Source organism: Chaetura pelagica, unplaced genomic scaffold (genome assembly GCF_000747805.2).
Source record: "Chaetura pelagica isolate M959 unplaced genomic scaffold, ChaPel_1.0 scaffold31, whole genome shotgun sequence".
Classification (NCBI taxonomy): domain Eukaryota; kingdom Metazoa; phylum Chordata; class Aves; order Apodiformes; family Apodidae; genus Chaetura; species Chaetura pelagica.
The window spans coordinates 2,231,800-2,255,540 of record NW_009952481.1 but is presented as its reverse complement, the minus strand read 5'-3'; the positions used below and the strand labels follow the sequence as shown (position 1 = coordinate 2,255,540).

Here is a 23,741-nt window from a genome sequence, read left to right as displayed (position 1 = left end):
GGGCCGCCCGGGGGCCCCCCCGCCTTGCCCGGGGCCTTCCCTGCGCCTGTTGCCGGGTCTGGGGAAGCGTTTTGCAAGCTCGGCTAATAAAAAGTCGCTAAACGATCCCGAATTCCTTTTTAGCCCTGTCAGAAAGCTGTCTGGCTGTCTGGAAGCAGCGGGGTGTTTTCATGTTACTGAGAGCTGCTTCCTCAGGCCCTGGCCCCAGCCCTCGTGCCCTGGGAGCCTCACGGAGGCTGCAGGTTTGTGTCAGGTTTGTGTCACTTGTGCCGGGGCTTTCCCTGGGGAAGTCACATCCCAGCGCTCTGGGGAGAGATGGGAGCAGCAGCTTCGGCTTGTCAGGGCAGCACCCTCCTGCAGAGTTTGCAAGGAGACTCTTAGGAAAACAAAGCAGCTAAAGCCACCCAGCCCTTCCCTGCCCTTGGCCAACACAAAAGCTCCATCCCGTCTTTACTGAGAGGTAGGAGGATTTTCTATCTACTGATTAGCTTGGCCTTGAAGGAAACTACCATGAAGCAGATTGCAAGGAGAGTAATTAAACGTAACTAATTCCTTTGCTAGGCAGAGCAAACCTCACTCTGTATAACCATTAACTTCTGGATTGTACAAAGCAGTAGGTAATACAAGATCCTGGAGACCAAAAAGATTCAAGAGGTTTTGAAAATTTACAGCTCTGTCCAGAATGCTATCTGTTTTATAACTTGTTTGACCATAAAGCTGCTCCTCTGCAATTCTGTGCTTCATGTATCACCTGTTTACATTGAACTGGTCTGATCTTTGAAAAACAAATAACCCTCAGCCACTAAGACAAGCTGAAATATGGGTCAGTATTTTACTCTGAGGCCATGCAAGTATCATGTTATGGTCTTTTGAATTCATACCCACAGCTAGCATTCTAAGCATAACATATGAAATATGTATTTTAAAATGTAAATTTAAAACAGTGGATATCTTTATGTTCTGGAAGCAGAGCTGAGGCACAGAGCATGAAGGGATTCATCCAGGGTATCCAAAAGAAAGCCTCTGATAGACTAATGAAGGGTACACAGATCATCTGACATACCATTGTCTATGTAGAAAAAGGTTTATACTTTCCATAACGCATAAAACAGGGATTATGGGACGTTACTCACAGTTTACATCTTACTTGGTAAATGGACCTAGTTTAAAAATGTTCAGTAGACACTGCTTAACCTCTCCCTTACTTAAAAAATCCTTCTGATTTGAACACACACCTGGTACACAAGAACAAGACTGAAGTGTCTGTCAAATGACACTTCACTTCTTTTGAGATTTATTTGCATTCTGGGGCATAAGACATATCTTTATGCCCCATCTTCAGTGACTTCAGAGCAGTTTACCCAGTGCATTGAGGGACAGATTAGTTCCTATAGAATTAAATCAATAAGCATAGATATTTTAGCCTCGTATTCTTATAGGATCTGAGTATGGAGCAGGGGTGAATTCACAGTGTAATAACTTCTTTAATCCTTGGCAGGCTACAACCGACTTTGTTTTGGGCACAGAGTACTTAAACATTTTGCATGGAACCAAACACCTCAATACTGCCTGCAGTATGGGAAGTGCTTCAGGGTAATGCCTGTTTTAGACACCAAGGTGTTATAATACATCACGTAGATTTCAAGACACAAATCCACAGAAACCCAGGTATTCCTAGCTCTACATTCTTCAAGTTACATAGTAGACTTTTAAAAATCCCTGTGTAATAATCTTCTAATAAATCATGTGTTACAAAACAATGCAATGGGAAAAACTTCCATGTAAACACTAAATTATTCCTAAGTTGTTACACTAGCTGCAAAACTGGCAATACATAGCTGCACCAGAAATTTGTATCTCCAAATGCAGATTTTTTCATCCAGAAGTATGTATGTACTGCATTTAGTAAATTTATAATCTAGGGCAACTTGTTCATTTCTACTCCTTATTGAAGAATTAATGCCCTCTCATAATACTGTAATTAAAAACCAGTTATATAATTAATCCAATCACATTTACATTCTCTAGACTTCCTTTCCATGCCCCTAAATTATACTGGTACCTGAAAATGATAATGCTATCAGTGGCAGTTGCATTCACAGAGGAAGAGGTAAACAGACCATTAGGGTAACATTTCACAAAACCTGAGTCCTCAGATTTTGAGCCCAGCTGACCACAGCTGTTAATTCTAGTTTTTCAGAGGAAAAATCCAGGCTGGTGCTTAGAGAACACATCACTCATGTGACACATCAGAATTTACAAGGTAGGTAGATGAACACATTAGCAGGTATAGCCTGATGGAATTTCTGATTGCAAAGGTTCTATCCATGTGTGCTTTCATTTCTGTGAGTACCCTCATCAGTGATTATGTTGTTGGGTCACATAATTCGCTTCATAAATTCCAAAATAGAGGAGTGTGCTTCAGAAGAAGTAAAATAAATGCTGTTTTTCCTGTAAATGTAAATTATTGAACATTTTTCACACAAAACCAATTACTTTCTTGTCCGATGCTTTCATTAGAACATGTTTTAATTAACAGAAATTTACTTTTCTACATTTCTTCCCAGTCTTTGTTTATGCAAAGACAACTACACCATCCCTAAAACAGACTAACAAAATGGAAAAGAACATTTCAGAAGCTTGAATATACTGAAACAGCAGCAGACTCCTTGTTGTGCAAGAATAACTTCAGTGTTTGTGAAAGGCAATGCAGGAACCTAAACTCCCCGTTTTAGACAGACACTCCTGTAGAACAGGCAATGTGTGCTGTCCTGCCAGCATACCCCAGTGGTAGATCCTCCAAAACCCAGCTAGGGAAAACAGTATGCTCTTCCCTTCCCTATCCATGCTGTGCATGTACTACTGGAAGTAGTACCAAATGTGCTAAAAGTTTTCCCTGCAATCATTCATTCAATAAAGACGTTATCAAACTCTTAACTTCAGTTTGCCAAAACCAACTCAGAGGTCACTAAAGATTGTGACATAAAAACCTGAGTGACAAGATATAGGAGGAGATACAAACACCTCTAGAATCTAAACCAAACCAATTAGGCTAGCATATCTAAGTTAATTTTCCCAGAAACTCATGTTAGAGAAAGGTATCTCCATACGTGTCATTATATTAGGAATTTATATTTTTCCCTCCTTTTGAAAACTATTACTGCACTAACACATAGGAGTTTTCAGCTCTGCATCCCTGATGTATATAAATTACTTACTGGGATTTGTTACAGATAAATGAACAAATAACATTCATTAAAAAGCAAACAAACAAACATCCACAACCAAGAAAAGCCCACATCCAAACATAGAAGAACACGTAGCTCCACAAACATCAAAATTAGTGATGTCTAGTTTCATATGCATTTGGGTCATGTCCCTACTTCCCTCTTCAGCTCAAAGTAATCACAGACATCCGTACTTCCATGGTTTTCCTTTCTCCTCCCTCCCAGCAAATGCTGCAGCATATTCAGAAGAAGGAGCTCAACCCCAAAATCCTCACAGACAACACCAAGCTTACCCTGAAACTTTTTCCTCAAGTTAGGTATCAAGGGATACCTTCCCCTGAATTTTGTCACTCAACAACTACTAATTCTCATGAAGAACTTTAATTACCTTTGAACTTCCTACTTCCCTTTCAATTACTGTTAAACTGAACAGTGGGCTTGAAGTGGGTCTGACAGATAGAAGGATGGAGTATACAACTGTTTAAATCTTGTTTCCTTAGGAAAATAGGCTTGAAATTCTGCAGCTATTTTAAAGAAGCTCTGACTGGAACAAAAAATAAGGCAACTAGTTAATTGTAAATTAAAGCTGTAAGAAAATTGTTTATTGTTCAGGCATAGAAATTGTCACTCTGGCTGTGTTAAAATGACAAACTTTACATTTTAAAAACCAATTTAATATATTACATATTAACATACCATCAATATTGAGAAACAATTAATTTTAGTGCAAGGAGACTAAATAAAATAAATAAAGTATTAGGAACTCAAGAGTAAAAATTTATACCATAAATATAAATGCACATAAATGGATTTATATGTCCTTTATTACTACAGTATACAAACTCTTCAAATCAGTTAAGCCTGTCTTTTCCTCCTCAGCTTTTAGGAGACACAGATTCATGTTTAAGCCTGTGTGTTACTGTGTATATTTATATATATATGTGTATATATATATGCATACACATATATATATATGTAACAGCCTTGGCAAGAGGCAAATCAAAAGAGAGTTTATTTGTGAACAATCATAAACCTTGTTCCTCATGCTGTGGGAGCAAATTACAAAGTTTAAGTGTGTCTGCAAAAGTGGTGTTGTGCCTGCTCTGGAACACTCCTTTTGCCAAGGATTTTACAGCTGTAGTAGAATTTAGAGGGGTATCATGACACTCAGGTGCTTAAATCCTGTTTCACAGCAGGCTTTGATTATCAGGACAGACTTTGAAATCAAACTCCGCATGTAGTGCATAGCCAGCTGAACTCCAGGGCAAAGTTATCACCATGACCTGTTGCTAAATACATGCTGCTGTGTTTTACAACTACTGAAGTTCTTACACTATGGAGCTTTGTTCCCAAGTAGGAGTTGCAGCAATGAAATATGAACATCACTGATGCAGATATACTTCTGGTCAGGAGTGAGGCTGATAGAAAAGGTCACAATGTACAGCTAGTCATGGAAAGAACAGTTTTGTTATCAGCAAACTGAAGTCAAAGAGAATCCCAGTGTGTCACTTTTTGACACAGGCCCTCTGTTGTGAAGCACTCCTCTTTTCCTCAAGGCAGAAATCCAATCCCACTTAAGTTTACACTCACCCAGATGCTAAATCAATGTCAGACAAATGCTAATTTCAGTGGGCTATCTGGAATTCAGGGTAATCCAGATGCTGGTTCAGCTTCATCTGGATGTTCATCTTGACAGGGGACTGAGAATTCAGGAAGAAGCTGGAATTCTTCCAACTGGATACATATGTTCAGATAGGAAAACTAATTTGTAATTTGACCCTTCGGGTCTGATTCAGTTTTTAAGATTGAGAAATGGTTACAATTAAAAGGACTTCAGATATATTGCAGTACATTGTTTCAGCTTTTTAGGATGACAAATCATTTCTGGTAACCAACAGCAAGCATACAAGGCAGGAGAGAGCTGCAGCAGAATGATTGCTGACATTGTTTTTTATATACTTTGACACAATGAATATAAAACACAGAGCATAAATGGTGCTTGTACTGTGCATGGGCTTATGAATGATCTGGAAAGTCTTCATTCACAGGTGGCATTAGAGATAATAGATCTTCCTGATTCCCCATGAGAATAGTTAGGTAGAATGCAGTAGTTTGTGGAATCACTTCTACACAGTGAGTGGGTCTTTGGCACTGTTGAAACTATTGCACATAGTAGGAAGTGTAACATTCATCTATTTCAAGGAATGATGCTGTTCAGGGATATAGCTACAGCTAAAGCAGAAGTAATCTCACATAATCTCACACATTAAAGAGAATTTTTAATGCAGATACCTACTTATACTGTGCATGCATTTATTTACTTATATCAAATAGACAATTAACAGTGCAAGTACTTGTTCTGTGCAACTGAGAAGGTGTTAATGAGTGCAAGCAAATACACTTTTACAACTTAAAACTCCTATGTCCCTTAGAAGTGGATTGCAGTTCTTCACTGTGAATTCTCCTGGTGCTTACAGGTGTAAGGGCTGATCATGTTTCTTTGCCCTTTAACAAAATGCTACAACCAGTATACAACTCCATATATTTTCAAAACAAAGAAAAAAACCAACTTATTATTAAGGCTGATACATACAGGCCTTGGTCATGTTAGCCTGCCACTCCCAATTTTGCTGGTATGTACTTACAAACAGGATGCTGAATGTTACCACACAACTTTAAATAAAAGGTTTCAGTGAAGCCCCATTTAAAGATTTTTAAATGTACCTTTTAAATAATAGATGAAAAGTGACAACTATCTCTTCGTGTGTATTATTAGTTCATGGGTATGTGTTTTTTTCAATCAATATGATGAATATTGATTCCATAACATTCCTTACTTTAATAATGCATCTAAATATACTCAGTTCTAAAATCTGAAGCCTTTGTAACACTTCTTGAGTATTGGAAGCCGTTGTGTCATTCCTATCTCAGTGCAAAGAAGGCCAACTGGAATCCCCAAAAGTGCATCTCAAGTTCTTCTCAATGTATTAAACTTAAGCTGTCCCTAAAATTAATCTTTGTTTCAAAGTCTTAAAGCAAAATGCATCTGATTTCCTCCTTCCAGGGGCTGATGAGTCAGTTTAGACGTTTTGGGAAGATGGAGTTCCCAGTCATAATGTTGCAAGCTCTGGTAGGTGTCACAAGCAGACTACAGACTGCCTGCGGTTCCATCTAGAATGATCTGAAAAAGAGGTTAAAAAGATCTGGCTTATTTGAGCATATTCATGTTTTGAAACAATCTGGCATTTCATAATACCAAAGTGGTAGGTTAAAGTCTGGAAATGATCAGTTCCTGGTTTAGGTAAATATCTACCTAGATAACACAGGATTATTCACAAATATTTGAGCATGTGAACTGTGAATGAAGCCCATGACCCCCAAGTCAATAAAGCACATCAGCACTAAGGATAGGAAAATGTCTCTGGGATGCAAATCATCTTGCTTTGGAAACGGAACACTTCGTAGTTGATGTTCAGTAAACCGTGAGAAATGTAACATACCTTCAAATAACTAATTGGTCATGATAAAGTACCCTGTGGTGGTTTTGATGTGTAATCTCTGTGACTATGACTAATCCGTGAAAAGTAGATACAGCTGATGAGTGCCAGACACATAATATCAGTATTTCAGTATCTGTTTGAAAATTGCTGCTACCACCTGGCCACAAGTAAATACTTAAGTGTTTATAATAAGTAAATACAATTAATCGTATATATTAATCAAAATTTAAATTGAATAATTAAATTTATAATAAATACTTTAAAATAAATAAAAGTTTTTAAACTTGCAGAGGTGAAATCAAAGGCTTTGAGTTTGTCAGAACATTAAAACTGATTTCCCCTCTCTCTTTCCTGATACGTTAGCATTTAAAGCCAATCAGAGAGCTGTCCCTTCTTCTCTGCTTAGATGTTCCTGGTATCTACAGCAAAGAATACAGAAACTTGGACTCCAACAGATAATTTATTTCTTAACTTTTCCTTGACTTTAATCACTATCAGGCTGTGTGTGTTAGGTTTATGTTTTGGAATACTTAATAACTGTTAAGAATTTAAATTAAATTTACAAGAAATGTCAAACAAATATAGTGTTTTTTCAGAAGTTCCAATGATGTTGCTGATCAGTAAGTAGTTCCTTTAAGAACTTTAAAAATATTTTACTTAAGAATGAAAAAAGCTCTTGTAGCATTTTATATCTTGATAAACACCAGCAGGTGACTAGAGTCCTAATGAGGCCGACCTGGGAGGTACATGTGCATGTGGCCTAGAAAACATGCCAAAAATAAAGCAAAGGTTGCACTTCTGTGATATAATACTTTCTCTCATCACCAAAAGCCATAGATCCATATAGGACACATTGTATCTTCACACAGTATGGTTTTCTCTTAAGGTCTGTGGCTACATATGGAGAGAGTCCTTGGGATTTACTCTAGCATCTTTGAATTCACACTAATAGCTTCTGAAAGAAAATTCCATGAAAGAAAAGAGGGGACTCCTCAATCTAAAGAGAAGATCCCTCATGGAGGATGAAGTTAGGAGAACATTTAAGAGTAATTGGTGAAGTGCAGTATAAGAAATAATGCATAAAACATTTCTTTGCTTAGTGGCACTGTCATCCTTGTCCCTCACGTGTACTTTTCCAGTTTCTGTGTTCACCCTCAGCCATAAAAACAAACAATTTCCTGCACAATCAGAAAAGGGAAAAGGAATTGTAGAAACCATCCTACCTGTAGGTCCCTGCTATTCTATTGCTATGACTGACATATCATACTTCCCTGTGAAATAAATGCCTTATGCCTCTAAAGAATAACAGTTCTTACTAAATACTAACAGGGTTACAACAGTCTGAGGAACTTTTGCTATTTCTGGTAACTGTGATGGAAACAGCACCTCTTTCTAAATGTAAATAAAATGCATTACTTTGGGCAAGGACAAAATCTCCTTATGTCTAACAGAAAAACCTCTTAGAAATGCCAGAAGCAAGGAGTAAGATTTTCAGAGATATCTTGGTCACTTATGAGTCTACTGACTTCAGATGTTCTCCTACCAGTGGCAAGTTTAGGTGTTGAAGCTCTAATAGATCCCTGCTCTGGCTGCATCATTTTTTGGGCCTGACACACACACCTTGTTTGAGTGAATAGGAGGGCACCCTGCAAGAGTTGTGTGGTGTCTACATTAGAGAATTGTCCATCCAATAACTACATAGAGAATTTATGCATATTAGCAGTGCAATCAGTACTCCCATGTGCTGAGCTTGTAACTGCCTGTAGTCAAGCTGCTTAAGAAACAGGAGTCAGAAGACTTTGGCTGCACAGACACCTTGCACCAGTTTGCTAACATACAGGAAAGCCCCTAATCCATAGTTGAGAGCCATTAGCAAAGCAGGAGGGAGTAGTGGCAACATCTGGCATTATGTTACTCGTTGCAGAACATGCAGGTACATAGACCTGTGGGGTGCTAGGTTGTCTTTACCCACAGAGGTCAGGTACAACTCAGTGCCTGCCAGGAGACCATGCTTCCTCATTAGGCTGTTCTATGTGCCTGGCAAAAGGGAATTCTCTGTTCTGTTTTTTGAAGCAGATCTACCACACAGCAAAGAATGTAAAGTTTTCAAGTCCAAGAAGAAAAATGAAAGGGGAGAGTCATGCAACCCTCTGAAGGCAGGTAGCATTCCCCTCTCAGACCAGTACTTTACACATTGCCATAATCAACATTTTTCATTGTTATTTGTTAAATTATTTACTGAGAAAAATTTTAATCTGCATAATACAGAATTCTGATCTTTCCTCCAGACAAATGAAGGTAAACATAGTTGCAATACTTAGCAGAGAAATGAATTAGCAATTAAATAAATGGAAGAAGATATCTGCTTAACTTTGGTCAGCACAGAAGTTTGCTATCTAGTCTAAATTAATCTCCTCAATTCACTTTGTAGCCAGTAGGAAAAGATTAATACTTCCCAGAGTGTTATTGATTCCATCCACTCTCAACATCTGTTTAAAGATGAGGTGTTCTGTTTCTCTCCACTGAAATTTATAGAGCAATTGTATTGGTAAAAATACCCAAGATTTATCTGGTGAAATATGATCTAAAGAATCATGCATTGGGTACAACAGCTTATTCTTTAGAGACTTCATCAAATTAATATCTCTACTTGAAAGTAAAGCTATTCCATAAAAATGTAGAAAATATTGGAATAAATGTCTATACTGAATTTGTAAAATGGTAGAAGTATCTCTAGTAGCTTATATACTGCCCTTTTATAGCACATGCTGTGGATGTTATGAAGAATTCTGTGCTTAAAATTCTTACAAAAATGTCTCACAAACATATGGAATCACTGCAATATTCATAACGCTTGGCTTGTTACGTAGAACATATTTGCTTTCTTCTTCAGGCTCTAGCACTACAGATAATCCGCATTATTTTTTTCATATCTTTTACAGTGTCATGAAATATATAGCATAATCTAGGGAACTGTGTTCATTCAGTTTAATAAGAAGGAAACTGCCTAGATTAAGAACAGAAAGAACTATCCTTTTTAAAAAAAAAAAACCAAAAAAAAAACAGGTAGAATGGAATGAAATAAAACACAGGCATACTTTCTAATTGCATTTCTTGTAATGAAACAGTCACTGAGAACTCATGCTTTTTAACATTTATAGTAGTCTTAAAAGAGAGGTAACCTCTGAAATTGAGTTACATCAATAAAAATAAGAACTTATTCACACACATCCTTAAATGATCACGAAAACATGAAAATGAAAGCTTTGAACAAATGCTTTTACATATGCAGGATCTGGTAACTTTCATCCAAATGGATGTTTCAATTATGATATTTTAAATTGACCACACCCTATTCAAAATCCTTGAGGTGTATTTTTCTTCATGTTTGGAGATGGGACTTTGGGAACAAGTGTGTATAAGGTGAGAAAGTCTGCATGTAAAGTGGGAGCTGGATACCAGTAATCAAAATCTATGCAAAATTAAAACCCTTGTGGCTCTGAGAATAATAAAAGAGGTTAAGATACGCAGGAAATGCTAGAAGTCGTCAAAAAAGCACTTGAAAGGGAATGTTAGAACTGCTGCCTGTAACAACATAAATGAAAATCAGATTATTAAACTAAAAGGTCAGTAAATAACAGCAGCTGACACTCATATCACAGAATTTGTTTGCTGGCTGCCATCTGAATATTAGTATCAGAAATCTCTGTCAATCAAAATAAATATTTAACTTGTAAATCTGTGCTCCCACACTGCTTTGACATTCCCTTTCCCCTCTCTTTTTTCTATTTTTTTTTAAATTATGTTTTACATTTTTTTTCAACCTAAAAAGAACAAAAGGGTTCTTGTCATCAGTAATTCTGGAAAGGAATCAACCTCCATCCAGAGTTTTCAAGTTACCAGAGCTGCTTTGTAATACCAATAATGTTTTATAAGAGCATCGTGCTTTGTTTGGAACACAGAATGCTACTGAAATGTAGTTAAACAACAATTAACAATGGGAGCAAACTCTGGAAACTGTGATCTACTTGGTTCCAGAGGAAAAAAAAGACTTGTTTCCTAAGCAAATAGTCACTCATAGCTGCTACTCACACATGACTTGATCCCTTGTTAAAAGGAAGAGTTTATATTATAAGGACAGTATGTTACTCAGTTGAAGAGGGAAATTAATGCTATGAGGAACATTTCTGCTGTAGTCTATCTGTTAGAAAATTGCATGTAATTGGCAGCTCCTCTATCCACTGTAGCAGTTTGGCACAGGCAAATGAATTTGACCCAGACGCTTGACTTCTCTTTTGCTGCTATAAGAGCTTGTAAGTCTGACAGCTCTTTCTGCCTTGCTTTCTGCCCAGCCTTGTCATGAGCTGTATTAACAGCTTCCGGAGTAAGTTTAAGTCCACAGCTTGCCCCTTTTGTCTTGTTTTAGTTTCATGGTTCACTTTCAGGATTCCCTACATTTTTGTTGTGTTGAAGAAAGCTGGCCAAACTTGTGTGTAAATCTTGACCTGAAAATTTCCTACTGAGGTAGTTGTTACAGCTGATCAAGAGTAAGTGTTTTAAATTCAGTTAACTACTGCATAATAAATATCTTAGTAAACATATTATGCTTGAAACTGTTAGTAACTTACTAAGTGCTAATGTGAGTGGATTCAATTTTCACTTGGTCAAGTAAGAATTAGTTATCTCAAAACTTGTAGTAATTTCTACTTAAACTGTTAGGTAAGGCTTGACAATATTAAAATTTCTTAACCCTCAGCCTTTTGTCAAAAGAATATTCCACTGCTCTAAAGAGGTGTAGATGGTTCATCTGGCAAACCCTTGAATTTTAACAGTAGGAAGTAAAAAAAAACCTAAAAGGAATTACCATCTTCTACCTGTAAAGGGGTATCAGTAACAGATGAAAGTTATAGTCTGTGTGGGGAAAAAAAAAAAGCCAGTAAAAAAAAACCCAAAACAATATTCGTTGCTTACAAGAAAATATTTGGAAAGGATTACAGCATTCCCAGGAAAATTTCTGCTTACCAGATCCACTGCTGCTCTCTTGAGTTATTTTTTCATCAGCTTCATCGTCACTATCACAGTTTAATGGCTGAGAAGCTATTTCTGACTCTGTGTCTGCTTGATTAGTATCTGGCTCTTGCTCAGCAAAGCTTCGCAGTGCCACAAGGCGGTGATGTATTGCTGCATACAGGTACCCAGTGTCTTTTGAGCTTCCCTGCAGAACATAAATTGCATAGAGTCCAAACTAACCAAGAAGAATCTCTACTTTTCATTCAGAACCTGACTAAGAAATTTTCAAAAGTATGAATGAGCTGTATTTTGTGCTTTTTAATCAAAACAGTTCACTTAAGATTCACATGTAATAATTCATTTCAGAAAATAAATTTAAAGATAAATAATGTCAAGTTTCTTTAAGTGGTCTGAGTTTTATAATATGTAAATGTTGATTATCTTATCTACAGTGACATGAAACATAAGGTTAAAAATTATTATTCCCCCTGAAGAATGGCTCAGTTCGTACTGACTACTTCATATTCCAGGCAATTCCTGAATGTGGTTCTAGAAGTAATAAAGCACTGAAATATTCATATATGTATTGCATATTTACAGAATAAATTAGAATTTCAAAACCTAACTACGAAAATAATTTGTGGTTATAAAATTGAAAGATACCATGAATTGTGCCATTATTGTGAAATAGAATATGACATCATCAAGAAGAGTATTGAGAACTAGAGAAGGCAGTGTTTTGCCAGTACATGAAGCCTTCAAGCAGTCATGTTCTGAGTACTGTGTTCTGTTCTGAGCACGACACCTCAAGGACAAAGTAGAATGAAAGAAGATACAGGGAAAGGCACAAAAAATTATCAAGGGGGTAGTGCAGTTCCTTGTGAAGAGTTGAGACTCTTCAGTCTGAAGGGAATAATGAGAAGGGGGTATCACTGGAGTTTTCAAAATTATAGAAGTGGTGGATAAACTGAATATGGTACAACTGTTTAGCAAATCACACAGTAAATGCTTAATGAAGGCAGCAGAGGATTAGTGTAATGCTCATTCATAGAGTAAGAACTTCTAGAATTTGCTGCCTCAGGAGAGAGTGGGAATAGAAAGTATGAACTAAAACCAACAGGCCAAAATATAGTAGTAAAAGTTTAAAAAATGAATTAGAAAAATTCAGGGAAAGGCATTTCATAAAATAGATAGCAAAGGAAACTTCAAGTAGAGGAGCATGCTCTCACATGCCTAATGCAACACTTCCAGACACTGTGGGTTGATGAGGTGAACAGACCATACCAAGTGTCCACACATGCTTGTGCTTCCTAAAAGCACTGCATTTGGGCACTGTTAGAAGTGTTACAGAGTACTTACCATGTTCTTATGAAGAAAATAACCTACCAGAGAGTAACTGAATGCATATGATAGCCCAGTTCTCTAGCTCTGTGCATGTGGAGTAATTTCTGTCTATATCACTTGGCAATAGGAAAAAGTATGTCTTCTTCAGATTGGAATGACATGTTTCAGTGTGTACAGGTGTATGTAACTGGGAAGCACCAGCAGATCAGGCTTGCCTTCTGTGCTACCCAGATGTGCAGCAGCAAAGAATTCTCTCCCTATAGCCAGGCACAGAAAAAAGCAATTTGGAGTTGTTCAGGTGTCTCAACTACAGATGAAGTTTTCAGTGGGCAAATCTAAGCTGTAAAGAGCTTTTTAGGGCAGTAAATATGAAAGAGGTAGTTATTCAGTCTGATCATTTCCATCTGTAGCTTTTTACTCACTCATTCAAAAGCCAGAGTTCCTCTGTCACTTTAATAGGAACTCCAGCTTCTGCCATGAGAGGTGGACTCACCTCCATAAATCCTCTGACTCCTCAGCTCTACCCTCTCCACTGTGCCAATACCACCATTAGGGTGATCACATGTGAATAAAATCAAGCTAAAAAACTAAGCAAACATGGAAAAAACCACCCATATCAGTTCTCTGATCTGCCTTACTCATAGCTGTACAAATTCCAATGCCACCAAAAGTGAGCATGCCAGCCTTCTGTGCCAACCTGGGTGACTTCTACAGGACCAACCTAATGGAGTCTTGTGAACTGCCTCCCTTGATATCAGCACCATATGACTCTTCTCCTTCACTCATGAGAAATCCTTTGTATAATACCCGTGAACCAAATGATTCAATCATTCCTGTGACATGGAAAAAAATTAAATAGCAGTTAAAATTTCTGCTTGGAGGTTTGGGCTGCACTGACTACTAAACCAGCCTGATTTATGAGCCAAGGCTTTGGTGATGCCTGCCGTGTGTTTCAGAGATTGACCAACTTGCCTTCCACACTCCAAGGTCACTGGTTGTCCAGCTGGATACCAACCATAGGGATGGACACCAGTCACTTCAGTGACAACTGCAGAAGCAGCTTCCTGCAGCACTTGTCACTCACATACAGCTGTCACATACCTTGATTCTTGTTGGGAGCCGATGCTATTCAGGGGTATTAGACTTAAGTGGGAAAGAAGAAAAACATTTCCCCCAGTTCTAATATATGTATTTTTTTACTGTCCAGAAGTGCCAGGACAGAATTTAATGAATGTTTACATCTATATATGCTAGAAAAAAATGCAGCACATCTGGAAATCTAGGATAGTTCTAATTGTCAAGCTGTGCAGCACAGCCATAGTTAGGTCAATCACTGTTCGGAAATTATAGACTTACATTGCTTGCATATACAGTATATGGTGCTTTGTTTGAATATGACATAAGACCCTTCCTGGAAATGGTGATTTTTCTCACCCAAGAGACTGAAGCCTTCCAAGGAAGGTCTACTGGAGAAGCCAGAGACATCCTTAAACTCACGTGGATGCTCTCAATTCCTAACCTAGGATGTACACGGTATTTATTTGCAAATAACTCCACCACATTCCCATCTTCCATTTATCAGCCCTTGCTAGAGAAAATCAGAATTCCCAAGACTACTGTTGGGTGACATTGTAAAATCTGTGTTCTCCTCAACTGAAAAATAGAGGTGCAATGCTGGATAGATTATTGCAAACACTTGTGTTGAGAACCACTGCAGAAAACTGCTGCTTTGTACAAAAGTAACCTGTGAATATGTAACTACCTGTGTAGAAATTCCTACCATGCTGTTTCCATAACAGCTAAGCTAATTGTAACCTCACAAAGCATAGAAGTTCATTTGCCAAGACCAGAACCTCAGCAAGACTTCAGAATCATAAAAGAACTAAGGACTTGGAGGGCACTTTTACCTCTTGCTTACCTGAATTAGAAATACTTGAACAGAGTGGTCCTCTTGGTCTGTTGCAGTGAAGCACAGGCTCTTCCTGTTTGCCCTTTTTATAACCATTTGATCCCAAAGTCGGGTGTTAAGAATTAGTCTCAAGCTGCCTTGATTTCGCATAACTAAAATAAGAAGGTTTACATGATAAGTCATTGGAACCATCTGTATTTTTAATGTAGCACTTTTATGGACCACTCATATACAACTAGTATTTTCATTAATTACTCTTTTTAATTTGGCCTAAAACCTGACATGATGAGATTTTATTATTATTATTACTATTATTGTTATTATTGTTGTTATTATAATACCAAAATGTATCAGTTTCTTTCAATATATCTGGCATTCAAAGCAAATATATCTGCTGAAACTGTGCAATACAGAACAAAAAATAACAGCAGAGTAAAAACAACATTCCAGAACTGACTTGAAACAGAGCTCCTGGAAAAGCAGAATCAACAAAAAGCAAACTATCAGACTGCTGACTGCGCTAAAGAGGAATTGCAGTAGAAATGCACAGAACATAACAACATGTGCAAGCATGAGTGTACAAAATAAGTGAAAAATGTCCAGTGCCTTAGTCTGTAACACAACTAACTATACCAGGCAACATTAAAAAGATTCTCAGCAATTTGATTTAAGTGAAACTAGCTACTCAGTTTTAAACGTGCTGAAACAAGTTTGTGACTAGCAATAGCATAAGTTTTTTAGTGTTTCATGTGTGTTACTTTGTTATTTAATTCTTACTTAGCCTTGACTGCAACATTCCATCTTTATTGCTAGAAGTGTCATTAAGCCTCAGGGATCCACTGCCTCTTTCAGTCCAGGTTAAAGAGAGCTTATTAAAAACAAAGAGCTTGCAGTTTATCTGAAAGATAAATACATGATGGAAATGGACAGTGTTGATTTTATTGGTTCTAAAACTCTATGTTTTAAAACCTTTTGATACAGCTTTTAATATGCATATGCATGTATTCAAAGCTAAATATATAGATATATATCCCCATCATTACTTACAAAGAAATGGCTTGCAGATCTGCCCTAAACTTTCTGCTGATCATGGAAAACATTCAGCATGAATCTTAGTTTAGTGTTTTCAATTACTTCATCTTCAGTAACTCTACACCTGTGAACCTACTAATGCAGCTGAACGTGTTGCAAGTGTTCTACAATCTTATTTTCTCACTCTTTAGAAACATTATGCAGCCCAAGATACTGGCACTTCTCCTGAAAGAGTACTACTTCAAAGAGAATTAAACTTCTGTGTTCTGAGAAGATAAAATAATGTAACTTCCATGTTAAGATTTTTAAAATAATATACATCATTGCTATTTTCTGAGCAAGAGCTTAAAGATTAGCAAGATACATCCTGCTAGGCCAGAAAGATAATTTGTATTTTAGACTCACTACTTTGACAACACATTGCTTTCCCTTCCCTCCAAAACAAATTATCATAAAAAATATTTCTACAGGTCACTTCCAATTTTGAAGTTTTAGTTACTGCTGATGGCCTGTGTAGATGTTTATAAAGCACAACTGTGGAACAAAGTTCTGAAGCAGCCACTTACTGAAAGTGACTATAAAATGAACAAATATAGTATGAAAAAGAAAACAGTAGCCTATAGAAAAATTGGTTATGTCTTAAAAAGTGAAAATTTAAAATATAAACTGAAGTTATTTTCAGATTCCTGCAATCTGCAGTTGATCTAGATGTTCTTTTCAACAATAAAACTGCTCATTGTCTAGGCTTTATGAAATACACACCTGCAATACATTGTGTTCTGCTTCTTCCCCAGTTATAACTTCAACTTTATCTAACAGAACTTTCTCCACTGGCTTAGAAATACAAGCAGTTGCTGATTCCGTTGGTGTTGCATTCCTCAACAAAGCTGTTTCTTCAGGGAAAAAAAAAAATCAAAAAACCTCTTTATGGGATTATTTTTCAGGACAATAAAGCTAGCACATAAAATGGCCTGTGACTTTATTAATCCCTGTGGTGTCTAATATTATTTATTGTTATTAATAAGTTTTTGGCCAAAGCATAAATAGAAGAGCAGAAGAAAAAGGCTGGAATGATCTAAAATGTCTCACCTGTTTAGTTTCATTTTGAATTGAACAAGGCTCTCTGCAGTTGCAGAGGTTTGCCCTTAAGGGCAACTTGCAGAAACCAGCCCTAAATAACAGAATCATAGAATAATTCAGGTTGGAAAAGACCTATAAGATACTCCAGTCCAAACTTCAACCTAACTCTACTAACCTAGACCTACCAGCCCACGGCTAAACCATGTCCCTAAGCACCATATCTATATGATTTTTAAGCACTTTCAGGGAGGGTGATTCAACCACTTCCTTGGGCAGCGTGTGCCAGAGTTTAATAACTATTTTTGTAAGGAAGTGTCTCCTAACATACAACCTAAGCCTCCCTTGACACAACATGAAGCCATTGCCTCTTGTCCTATCACTTGTTATTTGGGTGAAGAGACTAACACCCACCTCACTACAAGCTCCTTGCAGGCTGTTGTAGAGAGAGATAAGGTCTCCCCTCAGTCTCCTTTTTTCTCCAGGCTAAACAACCCAGTTCCTTCAGATGCTGCTCATATGACTTTTTTTACAGACCCTTCATCAGCTTTATTGCCCTTTTCTAAACACACTCCATCACCTCTTTCCCGTACTGAGGTCCACAAAACTGAACATAGACAATCGCTTCCCTACCCCTGCCAGCCATGCTATTTCTGATACAAGCCAGGGTGATGTTGGCCTTCTTGGCCACTTGGGTGCACACACTGGCTCATATTCAGCTGCTGTTGACCCACACTCCCAGCTCCTTTTCTTTGGCCCATCTTTGTGTGGTCTGCAAATTTACTGAGTGTGCACTCAATCGCTTCGTTGAGATAAAGATATTAAACAGGAGTGGCCCTAGTACTGAGCCCTGGAGGACACCACTGGTGACTGGCTGCTGACTGGATTTTACTCTGTTCACCATAACACTTGGGGCTGAACCACCAAAGAGTATGCATGTCCAGGCCTAGGACAGCCAGTTTCTCCATGAGAATGCTGTGGGGAACAGTATTAAAGGTTAGGTAGACTATCCGCAGCCTTTCCCTCATCCAATAGGCAGATCACCTTGTCATAGAAGATCAGGTTCATCAAGCAGGACCTTTCTTTCATAAACCTATGCTGACTGGGCCTGATCACCTGGTTGTCCTATAAATGGTGCATAATGGCACCTGAGGTTACCTGTTCCATAACCTTCCCTGCCACCAAGGTCAGACTGACAGGTCTCTAGTTCCCTGGATGATCTTTCCAGCCCTTCTTCAAGATGGGCATCACATTTTCCAACCTCCAGTACACTGGGACCTCCTCAGTTAGCCAGGACTTTTGATCAGTGATGGCAAGTGGCTTGGTAAACACTTTGCCAGCTCCCTTAGCAGCCTTGGGTGTACCCCATTGGGGCCCATAGACCTGTATGTATCTAAGTGATGTAGTAGGCCACTAATCATTTTCTCTTGGACTTTGAAGGTCTTACTCTGTTCGCCCTTCCTGTCTTCCAGCTCAGGGAACTGGGTATCGAGGGAACAACTAATCCTACTGTTAAAGACTAAGGTAAAGAAGGCACTAAGTACCTCAGTTTTTTCGTCATACTTGGTCACTATGTTTCCTCCTGCATCCAATAAATGATGAAGATTCTCCCTAGTCCTCCTTTTGTTGTTAATATATTTATAGAAACATTTTTTGTCTTTCACTACAGTGGCCAAGTTGAGTTCTACCTGGGCTTTGTCCCTTCTAATTTTCTCCCTGTATAGTTTCACTACATCTCTGTAGTCCTCATAAGTTGCCTGCCTCCTTTTCCAAAGTCCATTTGTTTCTGAGTTCCAGCCAAAGCCCTCTATTTAGGCTGCTCTTCTTCCCTGTCAGCTCATCTTTCAGAACATGGGGATAGGCTGCTCCTGTGTCTTCAAGACTTCCACCGTGAAGTATTATCAGCCTTCCAGGGCCCCTTTGCCTTCAGGACTCTCTCAACTCTTCTCCAAAACAGGCCAAACTCTGCCCTTCAGAAGTCCAATGTGGAAGTTCTGCTGGCTTCCTCCTTGCTTCTGCAGTAACTGAAAACTCTATCATTTAAATGATCACACTGCCCAATCCCCCACAGAACTTCCTCTGTTAACAAGCAGCAGGTTCAGTAGACCTGAGTTTTCCAAGTGAAACTCGTCTGTCATATTGTTGTGCATAAATAAATAATGAAAGACATATGTCCCAAGATTCAGAATAGTTACACATATAAAATGAACATTTAACAGGAACACGAAAGGACAGGGTTTGAAAGGAAAAACATTCTTACAGAACTTTCTGTATTGCATACTCTATGTTTTCCATAGGCTTTAATTTTTATTCTTTTTTTTTTTTTTTTACTTGTAAGAATCATAAGTAAGTTCATACATGTAAGAATCATTTAGGTTCATACAAAGAGGATCCAATACATCCATTAGTAAAGAGGGGAGCAAAATTTGGCAAGAGAGCTCAAGATAGGGAACTACTTGTGAGTCCCTCACAGCTTAAGTTCATGGCTTCGCTAGTAGAAAAGAGTACACCAGAGTCACAAACAACCCCTGAAATCAATCTGCATAGAAGCTCCAATCCCAAATGAGAATACAAATATGGCGAAGCAATTTATATGAACAGTCTCAAAATAAAAGCAGCCAACAACTTAGAATTGCACTTTAACAATGCAGTCCAAAAGGTCTTCGCAAAGTTCACTGCATTTTTTTCTAATAATAAATAATAATTATCTGTAAAGCTCTGTCCTTTCCTGAGTAACTTAGATTATGAATTCAGAAGCTAGTCCAGTTAAAATGTCATAAAACAAGCTGTAGCTGCTTTCCGAACACAGATTTTGGCACACACTGCAAGTGTACTAGTGACTGGATAACTTGAAAACAGATTAAAATTATTGACCACCACTCATTTGACATCCTCTAAGATACAGTGAAACATATAATAATAAAGTTAACTGTACTTTAGTTGAGTTTGCTGAGTATGCTTACTTGTTTGTGGACTGACATAAAAAGACTCTATGTACATGGATGTTATTTCTCCTTTATATGAATCAGCTTCATTACACAGCTTGGGATGCTTTTCAGGGCTCTAAGAAAAATGGGAAATAAAAATTCCTATTTAAATAGAATGGCTATGTTCCTTCACATCAAACTGAACATTAAATTATTTAATGCATGCTAAGCCAAAGTTTCACAGTTATAATATCTAAGAGTAAAACTGACTCAGATGATACAATTTCAGCCTCTAGTAGGAGTAATTTTTTAATCATAAAATCAATACATTATTCTTCCACCAAAAAGAATGGCCTCTTTGTACGGATTCTGGACTAGGATTTAAATCCACTGAAAGACTTAGATGTTTAAATACCAGCTGATTTCCAGTTTAAGCACTTAAGCCCCGGCATAATAGTTTAAAATTCCCAGAGATCACAAAATTCAACTCAGAGGAATTAAAAATTTCTATGACCTTCAGTTTTTGCAGATGAAGGTTCTTAGGCACGTCTAAATAAATGCTTCTGGCTCCTAACAATATTTAGTAGCTCAGCTCCTGCCTTTTAACTCAAACTTGGCCAAAAGTCACACCCAGACCTATGGTTGCCAAGATTTTTCACTGGCAGATACGCATACTGCTTTTATTCTACTTCTGCTAGAAAATGAATTTCAGTTCCATTTAAAATGTTGCAGTCCTCAGCTTGGGAACCACCTTTTGGTCTGAATTTGCTTCAGGACTTGATCCATGAAGCTGTCTCATAGTATTCACAATGTAGTTTAATAATGTGGACACAATCTAGAATGGGTGTTTAACTTTCTCCTTACATTAATTTCTCCCACCTCTTACCAGTTATGGTGGAAACTATTAAAGTAGTGGACACCACATTCTTTTATTTCATATTGTGGCTGTCCCACTTTACATGGAATACATTAAAAAAACCCTATTTTGGTAAAAAAATGAGCAAAAGAGAATAAGTGCATACTGATATTGATTAGTAATTCAAGTACTTACCTAAGATGGGAAGAATAAGGATGCCTAACCCTACCCTAACCTCTACCCCTACAGCAAATATTTAGATATTTTCTCCTTAACAGTCATTGGAATCATATTTACTCATATCTTGAAAATAACAGAAGAAGCTAAAAAGAATTAACCTCTAAAAAAAAATTAAACTCCTAAGTACATTAACCTTGATAAAATATCTGCCACCATTTACAGATCTTACCAGAACTCTTTCATCCATGTTTTCTCCAAACACAAAATCAGAATTGCTGCTCTTTTGTGCACTTCTGTCTGCAAACAACTGACCTCTGTGGGATCAAAAGAAGATGTGATTTAGAACTATTTAGAAGTTTATACAGAATATAAATAAGTTAATGCATTTACTTTACTATACCTTACATCAAAGACAAACAAAAAATGACCACTTAAGTAATCAGACAAATTCTTTAATTTTTTTGCTACAATTTTAGTCTCTAATGGGAGTAATTTTATTATCATAACATCAATACATCATCCTTCCAACAAGCAGTTCTGTTACTCTTCAGAATAACATTGTCCCTATTGCATTACAGGCCTTCCTTGGCCATCCATCTGACATCTTGGAAAGGCAGAAGGGCAGTGTATCCTAATACACACACTTCCCATTCACATAAATACTGCAAAAAGTAAAGGCAGGATGGCAGGTGGCTTATGATGAGGTATAACTAAAACTGGAAAGGAAGACCCTTCTATTTTTCAATTACCTGTTCCACAGATGTACTTAAAATGAGAAGTGAAGAAAACTAAATACTCCTTTGGTACTAGACAACTACAGTTTGGAGATACAGACTAGGGAGAAAAATTAATAAGGTAGATAAATCACTTTCTGTTTAGGATCTGTAGTGTGACTGGTTTTGGCAGAGGCCACATTAAAACAACACTTGTCCTTCTTACGTCCCTTCTTCCTTCTCAGTGTCTCAGATTTTTCAGTTTAAAAAACAATTTATTTTTTTGATTGCCCCTCTGAGTTTAACTACTCCCAGTTAGCCTCTTATTTTTTAGGTGTTTCTAAGAGAAGGATTTGAACATTTTTCTAAGTAGTGACATAGTCACAACTTGTAAAAAGAATATTACTTGTGTATTACATTAAAGAATATTGTAATATAAGTAGAGTTGTGATTTTAAATACTAATTATACAGCCACTTTAACTTAACAAGGTCCATTTTATATAAAAGTCACTAGAAAAGTCCTTGTAAATTTATTTCTGTGGTTTCTGCTGTTGGCTTCTGTTGCTGTTTTTTGTTTTGTTTTGTTTTTACAGAAGGCTTGTAGGTTGTTCATGTTTTTTGTAGAGCTTAATCACTGCATCCCTTCCTGGCAAAGGCAAAACCATCCAAGTTCTTGACCCCTTCTTTCCATAAGGATGACTTGGCAGGAAGATGATCTGATGCTCTGTCACAAACTGCATACTTCAGCACCCCTTACATGCTCTTCCAGGTCATTTACGACCCTTGGCAGGGCTTAACAGCACATATGTCATGCAGAGGATCTTCCTGTTACTGAGCTGGGTTTCTTGACATAACTTTGATGATTGCCTCTAATATTTAGTTTCAGTGATCACAACTATAGTGTGCTTGAATTTTCTTCAGAAGGCATTCCCAAGTACAAGCTTTCTCCACTTGATATATATGGAAAAAAAAAATTCTTTAACATGCTCCTGCTTGATATGTTGCTAAGACTAAGAGTGAATGAGAAAAATAAATCAGAAAATCCATCTCTTTTCAGCCTTTCATATGTGTTTTGGGCCTCTTGAAGCCTTTCATATGTGTTTTGGGCCACGAACAGGGAATCTGAAGTGTGTTTCTTATCCTTAAGAAAACTCCCAATTGAAATTGATAGAATTGTAATTGATTTAAATCCTGAAATTTCATCTGCTACTTGTAAGCTGCTCCAGTTGCAATTTAGTAAGGATAGCACTCCAGGAGAGCTAAAAGCCCAGAAACTAGATCCTTGTCTCAAAGAAATAATGTAGGAAATGGCTTTTTATTATTTTCAGAAATGTAAGGGAAAAGTATTCAGTGCAGCATCTTTCAGAGAGCTAAATGGAAGTACCTGCCTTAAAGTCTTACAAAAGCCTCAATACACTTCCGTTGCTGTAGGAGAAGAACAAAATGTGCCAGGGATGACCTTGCCATGGAGATGTGAAAAAAGATAGTGAATTCAATGAATGGCAACTACCAATGAAGAGTGGGAGAAACAGAAATGTGGATAAGATAGTGCAAAGAGATGATGAAAAGGGGGTAGATCCAGGTACTGTCTGTCTCAGAGTGCCCAGAAAGGCCTGAGTAGCTGCCAGTTTCAGTGCTGGTCTTGAACCCTGGCAGTTTTCCATACAAATCCTTGTGCAAAGCTCAATACATGACCAGAAGCCTGCATTTTCCAGTATTAAACGTCTGTCACTTACAACACAATCTACTTAGAAAGCCTTTAATCAGACTAGAGAAACTGCAATTTTCTCCTTTCGTGTTCATTATTAAAGCCAGTTGAGGAAATGGAACTGTCAGCAGTTTCCTGAGACATGGTCAGGCACAGTAATTGCAGAGGGCCAACAAACTAGCTTCATTCATCTCTATAAGACTCGTATCACACACAGAAGAAGAGGTGGAAGAGCAGAGAAAGTAGGAGGGATGATT

At 37.6% G+C, this 23,741-nt stretch overlaps 1 protein-coding gene across 1 annotated transcript in view; it reads right to left on the bottom strand.

Moving 5' to 3' along the window:
• The window catches only part of RANBP3L (RAN binding protein 3-like), a 42,107-nt gene that overhangs the window by 16,370 nt on the left and 1,996 nt on the right, over positions 1-23,741 (bottom strand). Inside the window, exons 2-7 of the mRNA XM_010008755.1 lie at positions 21,292-21,376; positions 20,063-20,162; positions 16,785-16,915; positions 15,768-15,888; positions 15,000-15,142; positions 11,750-11,942 (exon numbers count right to left, since the gene is read on the bottom strand). Coding sequence (XP_010007057.1) covers positions 11,750-11,942; positions 15,000-15,142; positions 15,768-15,888; positions 16,785-16,915; positions 20,063-20,162; positions 21,292-21,376 — 773 coding nt within the window. The remainder of the gene's footprint in view (positions 1-11,749; positions 11,943-14,999; positions 15,143-15,767; positions 15,889-16,784; positions 16,916-20,062; positions 20,163-21,291; positions 21,377-23,741) is intronic.